Here is a 7,500-nt window from a genome sequence, read left to right as displayed (position 1 = left end):
GCGTGGGGCTGGCTGCAGACGGGCAGGTGCTGGGTGGCTGGAGAGCGCTACTAGGCATTAATAAAGGAGATTTGGAAATGCTTTGGTTTGAGAGAGCCGGTTCCCCTGCTTGACCACCACTGCCGTTTCCGCCGATGCTGTTGCTGCTGCCGCCACCACCGGCGCAGGCCCTTGAACCACCTTCGTCCTCCATCTCGTCCTCCAACTCTTCTTCTAAGAGTTCATCCTCTTCGGAGCCCATCTCCATGCCTGGGAGATGCGGCTTGCCTTCGCAGCCGCCGGCCCCTTCCCCGTCCTCCCCTCTGTGAGTCCCCTCTTTCCCAGAGGGCCCCTCTGGTCTCCCACCCTGCAGCTTGGGCAGGGTGCTGGAGTCTTTGGCAGGGCCCGGGGTGGAGGTGAGGGTGGGGGTTTTGGGGCTGCCGAGTGGCCCGATGCCGAGCAGGGAGCCCAGCTGAGCCTGCTGCTGCTGCTGTAGACTCGCGTCGGAGTCTTTTCCGAGGTGGAGCTCATTTCCACCGCTGTTGTTGCTGCCGTTGCCGCCGCCGCTGTTGCCCGTCTCCAGGTGCACGCCGCTGAACGTGCCGTAAAAGCTCTGGCCCGAGTTGACGGGCATGTGGGCGGGCGGCGTGGGCGCCGAGCTCTTATTTTTTGGTTCCAGGAAGCTAATGAGGGGCTCCTTGTCCTTGCCGATGCCCTGGATGATGGCGGAGGCCTGCTTGTGGCCCAGGATCTGCCGCTCCTCCTCGCTCAGCGTCATGCGGTGGTCGTGCACGGCGTGCGTGGCGAAGGAGCGCGTGTAGCCGAAGGACAGCTTGCACAGGAAACACATGAGGATGGGCTTCCCCTTGCCGTAGAGGGCCAGCCCGTCGAATTTGGAGAAATCCACGTTGTTTGGTACATCTTTGGATACGCAGGACTTCTTGGCAGACCCGTCGCTGTTCAGGTAATCCTTGTTGCTTTTGTGCCGCACATCGAAGACGCGGTAACTGTGCAGGACAGGACTGAGGCCTGCCAGGGTTGAGGTATTGGGGTAGCCTTGGTCTGAGCCGAACCACTTCCCGAACGACGAGGCTATGTGGAACGTGTTGATGATCTGGGGGTACACGGAGGACGAGGTCCCGGCCGGCTCACCCGGCTTCCCCGAGCTGGGGAGAGAGTTTGTGGGCAGCAGGCCGGGCGGCATGCCCCCGTCGCTTTGGATCAGTTGGCTGAGACTCTCCACGATGTAGGCAGAGCCGTCGGGCTGGTAGACAATCTCTCCAGCCAGGTTCTCCACATCGCTGCACTCCTCCTCCTCCTCCTCTTCGCCCTCCTCGCTGCCGCTCTCCGCCACGCCCCTCCGCTGGTTGGGCTGCTGGCACAGGAGCGTGGGCATGCCGCCTCCGCTGGGCGCGATGGCCATGCCGGGGAAGGGCTGCAGGCTCGGGAAACAGCTGTCGATCTCCATCTCGTCCAAGTCTTCCAACTCCTCGTCGTCCTCGTCGCAGCTCCCTCCCTCCTGCTCGTCCTCCCTGAGCCGCTCTCTCCGTGAGCTGTCGTTGGCTGGCTGATCTGTGGTCAGTGTCTGCTGCTGCTGCTGCTGCGGATCGCTCACACCTTCTGGAGATGCGCTGGGGCTGTGGAGCTGGGAGGGGTAAGGGGCAGAGAGAGACAGGGGCTCCAGGGAAGAAGAGGGTGGCTGACTGCAGGGAGGGAGCGGTACCGGTGAGCTAGAGAGCTCGTTCCAGGGTTGTGTAGGGTTGTGTTCCTGCTGCTGCTGCTGCTGTTGTTGTGGTTGTTGGTGCTGCTGCTGCTGGGAGGTGGCGGAGGAACCGAGCCCATCGTCTGTCCCAGAAACCACGGGAGACTCACAGCTGTCCATGCTGAAGCCTACATGAGGCGTTCATCGCATCCAGGCCTGCAGCACAAAGAGAGAGGGAGAGAGAGAGAGAGAACAGTGGGTAAGTAAATGCTTAGCAAACAAAGAGAAGAGTGTACGCGCACAGTGAGGTTTTTATGACATTTCCAGCACACACAAAGTAAAAGGCTCTCTATGCGAGCGCTCACATTAGTCTTGTCGCTATTTTACCACGTATGGGGAGAGATTAAAAGCATCTCAGCGAATGAACTGTGAGTACTCGAGCAGGAGAGAGCACATCTGATGCAGAGTAGAGCAGGCTGGATGAGGATGGAGGGGGAGGGGGGGGGGGACAAAAGCAGGAGAAGATCTAATGCAGGAAATGACAGAGTGCTCATTAGGTTAGATTAGGTACTTAAACACAAAACCTCAGCCTAGCACTAATAAGCCATCTAAGATGCCACTTCCTGTCAAATCAGCAAGTTACCATCTTTCATCTTTCACCTTTCCCAAACAACACCCCATCCCCCACCCCATCTTACATGTTGCAAATCATATAGATCCTCTTTAATTAATCTTCAGTCGGGGACACCGAGAAGAGACATAATGGGTTTAAAAAGACTCAGAGCGAGTTAATTAGGCACAAGGAGAAAAGAGGAACTAGCGAAGAGGAGGACACACATGCACTCAAGATCCACGCAGGCAGGCAGCACAGGAGAAGGACTTGGTTGTGCTGCCTGCCTGTCTTCTTGCCTGCCTCTCCCCTCCGCAGCAGAGAGCATACATGTGCATGTGCTCTGGCTCCAGCCTCGGCCAATTCAAAGCGGCAGAGTGCATATGGCTGGGGCAAATGACCTTGTCCAGTACCCTTCGCATTGATGGAACACATTTTCCCGGGTAATTATTTGTGCGCCTGTGTATATACAAAACATAAAAGCCCAGGAGTGTTGGTGTGGGAAGATGTGGTGGTGGTGGTGGTGGTGGTGGTAGTAGCTGGAGGAAGGCAGTGCAGGGTAGAGGTTGGGGCTGGGGCTGGGGCTGGGGCTGGGGCTGTGAGGGTAGTGCTGTGGGGGACTCGAGGCCATAAATCTACAACCCAAAATACACCAGCTGGGCTGGGACCGAAATGCAGCTGTGTTTAGATCTGGCATCCAATAACCTCCACGCTCAGCCTGGTTTCAAACACACACACATACACATACAAACACACATACACACACACACACACACACACACACACACACACACACACACACACACACACACACACACACACACACACACACACACACACACACACACACACACACACACACACACACACACACACACACATACACATACAAACACACACACACACACACACACACAACAGCAGCAGCAGCAGCAGCAGCAGCTCCCTCTCTCTGCAATAATAAATGGGAGAGCTGGACGCTTCATGGGGGCCCGGCAGTGCTCTGAGAGACCAGAGAGACCCGGCCCAGGCCACAATTCAGAGCAGCCAGGAGATAAAAATGATAGCGGGGAGATACTGCTGAGCTAATAATTTTATTAAAGGGATGCAGGCGGCATTGATTAAAGGAGGGGGAGCGACCGGGCTGGAAACCAATAACTCTGGCTTGCCCTTTCACCTCGCTATGCTGAATATTACATGAGCAAAGTTTCCCGGTAGCGTGCTAACCGCCATGTCTAGCCTGATTAGCACATTCTCTGCCTGCAACTTGATTTATTTACTTATTTACTTAGGGATGCAAATTTCAGTGGCCATCAGACACACTGTCTCTCTCTGCCACACAACCTTCCCCTTCTCCTTCCTCTCCCCATCCTCAGACCCAGCTCCCCCTCAGCACTGCAGCCTTGCAACATATTAATGGTGGAGGGTTTGGCTGGGGAGATTGATAATGTCTGTCTCCCTCTTCATGAATGTCTGATGAAAATTTAACTCCCCGCCCCCCATGGCTCCACCTCTTCCCCGTCTACCTCCACAAACTGGAGGTGCAGTCAAACAATGCTCTTACCCACCCCACCCCCTTTCTACATATTTACATATATTTACATTTCTTGCTGTTTGCAATTTCAATTTTTTTCTTTCTTCCTTTTTCCATGTAGGTAAGTGGGAGAAAGTGTATTGCGCCCTCACACAAATGCTGACAATAAATCCATTAAACATATTATGTGTCTGGTTTGAATTATAATGGAAGAGTACAATTATTTAAATGGTCTGTTATATGCGATTGTCTATAAAGTTGTCCACAATAAAAACAGGAAAGAAAATATTTTATGGCTTTTCCACCCTCTGCGTCTGCGGTACGTGCAGAGCAGGTGACAGCCATTTTATGCCAGTGGCGCTGCTTTGTTTTGCCTGTACACAAACAAAGAGCATTAGGAATGTAACGGTAGAACGAGTATGGGTTTAAGAATATATGGCGAAGGATGAAAATAAGCGTAGCCCTAAGCTTTAATCAGCTCAATCTGTTCCACCTCTAGACTCCACTGCCTTTTTCTACCCAGTTTGAAACCCTTTAAGTCTACGTTAAACCAATCTCGGGTCTTTACCTCCCTCGCAGTCACATCCGTGCAATTCCAATTGTCTGTGCACTCGCCCATTATGAATGTTTTGCTAAACACGCACTCAGTCAAGCGATCTGGGTGGTGGCCCAAACTGGCTGTCACGGACTAGCTGCCCGTGCGCCATGCTTACTGAAAACAGGATTGCCCTTTAAAATCTAGATGGACTAATTTAATAATGTGCTGCGGCCACTGATGTGCAATAGGATTGTCTGGAGTCTCCGAGTCGCAGATGGAGAGCGCTGATGTAATACCGTTTGTCGGTTGATGGTCTAGCCCGCTTGCCTTTTCTTGCGTGCCTTGCAAAGTGACACCTGTTTAGAGCTGCAGGACAAAGCGTGTGTCTCTACGAGCCACTCACGAGACTGGAGTGGAGGCAGACAGAGAGACGCAGATCGGGCCAGACTGGACCACAGAGGGCAGGGGAGGGGAGGGGAGGGCAGGAGGATGGGCTGGTGGTGGGAGTAGGACCTGTGGCATTACGTAGTTATGTACACAGATTATTTGTGGTGCACTAGATGTTTTTAATCGTTCACAAATCATAAGCGATGAATCACAAGCCGTGGTCCTACTACCAGGGTATGGCTCCTTTGTCACTGCTTTATGTTCGTAACGGGTGAGGGCCCTACTGCCCCTTCGTAGCTTGGTGTGCAATTCTCTAAACCTCAGGCTGCCTCTTCCTTTGATCAGTGTGGAGGAGGTCTTGTATCAGTATGAGTCAAAATAATACCAGAGATTCTTTAAGTATATAGAGATATGCCAACATAATAGGTTTCTATGGGCACCTAACGTGACCAGGTTCCGGTCTGCCTAAAGGGGCGTGTCATAATGCTCCTAGCATTGAATAGAACAGTCCTCAGGTCTGCCTAAAGGGGGATTTCCCCCCCAATAATAGAACCCGGAAACAATGGGCCAATGGAACCTCTCTCTCTCTACTATCTCTGATAATACTGTCTAGAAAACAAAAAAATGCATTCCAAAAGCCTGCCCAGTCCTCAACACGCGAATACACAAGTGGAGAGGGAGACAATTGTGAAGACAAAAGGGGGACGGTTGTTACTGTTCCACTCATGGCATCCTTCCATTTTCATTGAAGTTCTACAGAGCCTGTGCCTGAACAACATAAACAACCCTTGGACCAGATACTGTTTTGACACACTTTTATGGTCTTGCTCAGGCATACAAAGAAACATAGAGCACACTTCTACCGTCTCCAAATCCATTAGCGGAATAGAAAACATATTTGCCTCTGCTCCCGGGCCTTCATCCTCCTCAACCAAAGCAGATAAGGTTTTGCCAATTAAAAAAAAGAGCCCGGTTCCTAATGAACCCTGTCAGAGCGAGTGGGTCTGGTTGTCATTTGGAAAGGGGATGGAAAATGAGATAAGTTTTTTATTTATGGGGCCTTTCATTAGGTGGGATTTAGCGGCCGAGCGAAAGGGGAATTAAAGGCTAAGAACCCATCTGATTATAAGCACGCACAATCACCTGCCTGAGGGCCCCCTGGCCCTGGCCCCAGCCCCTGCCTCGGCCTCTAGAGGCCCCCAGCTCTACCAGTGTCTCCTGGGGAATTAACTCTGGGGCCGGCCCCAGCTGAGAACTCCCATAGGGTGTGGCCCTGACCTCCTTGGGCCCCTTGGTGGAGGAACCTACTGGTTGGGTGTTACTGGGAGATGGAGGAGGGGATATGAGGAGAAAGTGTTAGTAGGGGTGGTGTGTGTGTGGGGTGTTGAAGGAGTTGGTATGGGTGGTGAGGTATGGTGGGATGGAGGTTTAAGTGAAAAGTGGGCTTATATGGGAGTTGGAAAAATACAGTTTGTGCGTAACAGAGAGAGCAGCAGGTCTAGAGGATGGGAGGAGGTGGCTGAAAAACAACCTTCTTTTCTGAGGTAGTACTCAGGTTGTACCTTTGGAGGGTTACAGTAGGAGCGCCTTAGGGTGAAAAAAAACGCTAAGAGGTTCTCAGCACCACCTCCCACTGGTTTGAGGGTGAACTGCTGGGCTGATCCTCAGCGCTTTGGGGGGTGGGTCCGAGGCAGTAGTGGTTGTTGGGAGGGATGGCGGAGGGGGGGCCTGGAGTCAGCCATCACACACCCCGGCCACCGCAGGGTTAGGGCGCTTATTGGAAAATCAATGGCGTAAATGCTAAGCAAGTTACAGGAAGATGTGGGAAGGAAGGGTTCCTATTGATAAAGCAGGGAGGGCCCTTTGATGTTGCACTGGGGACGTGTTCATTGATGGAGCGAGCATTGTACTCCTCCGGCTGAGCGAGGAGGCTTCACCTCCCTAGCTCGGCCCAATTAATCACACGCATACACACTTTCTCTCTCTCACGCACACACAAACACTCATCATCACACAACAACACACACAAATATGTATGTATGGAGACGTCTCTTCTCCTTTACGCTAAGTCCGGTTTAATGCCCGACAAGGCCCTCTGGTTGCGCTAATCCCCGATTCTCTGATGCTACGGCATGTCATGAGTTTGGGTGGTTGGGGGGCCCTGCTGGTTGTAATGAGCTCGGCTCATCCAGATTCACTGTAACCCCCTCCTAAGAGACGCTCCCCTACCGGACCACCCGCCAAGGCCCTGCGCCTGACTCTGGCTCTGGCCTAGACTGTGATGGGCTGAATGGATCATCAAACTGCCTCTAATGATGTCGGACTGTCTTACAGATAGGTCCGTTAATGAATTAGAGTACAGTAGTGACTAGGAAACAAACAGGGAGGTCTTTAAAGACAAAATAAAGTGAAATAAAATAAAGTGTGAAGCCTACGGAAATATAATAATGAATAATAATACATGAAAGAAAACGTGTTTTTTTGTAATGCCAAATGTCGGTAACGGCTTCATAGTCCACAACACAAAAGGCACAAAGTCATCGCACCGCTCCTCCCTCCCTACCAGGGACGAGGTGAAAGAGGGCAAAGTGGATGTGAAGTCGGGAGAAACAGGAACAAAACGGATACAAAAAGGCTCTCAAAGTTGGCTTCACAATAGACCAAGGAACTGGCCGGAGAGGAAGAAAAAAAAAAACTTGCGTTCCCTTTGCCCTCTCTTGCCTTCCTCTCCTGCTCTCCGGCCACCTCCC

The 7,500-nt window shown here is 52.3% G+C and overlaps 1 protein-coding gene across 3 annotated transcripts in view; it reads right to left on the bottom strand.

Moving 5' to 3' along the window:
* zfhx3b (zinc finger homeobox 3b) overlaps nt 1-7,500 on the bottom strand; it is a 246,070-nt gene that overhangs the window by 149,704 nt on the left and 88,866 nt on the right. For all 3 annotated transcript variants that reach the window (XM_063188440.1, XM_063188441.1, XM_063188442.1), the window contains exon 2: nt 1-1,897. This exon is cut by the window's left edge and continues 1,395 nt beyond it. In XM_063188440.1, the coding sequence (XP_063044510.1) occupies nt 1-1,861 (1,861 nt within the window). In that variant the 5' untranslated portion in view covers nt 1,862-1,897. The remainder of the gene's footprint in view (nt 1,898-7,500) is intronic.

Source organism: Engraulis encrasicolus, chromosome 22 (assembly GCF_034702125.1).
Source record: "Engraulis encrasicolus isolate BLACKSEA-1 chromosome 22, IST_EnEncr_1.0, whole genome shotgun sequence".
Lineage (NCBI taxonomy): Eukaryota > Metazoa > Chordata > Actinopteri > Clupeiformes > Engraulidae > Engraulis > Engraulis encrasicolus.
This window is presented reverse-complemented; position numbering and strand designations above follow the sequence as displayed.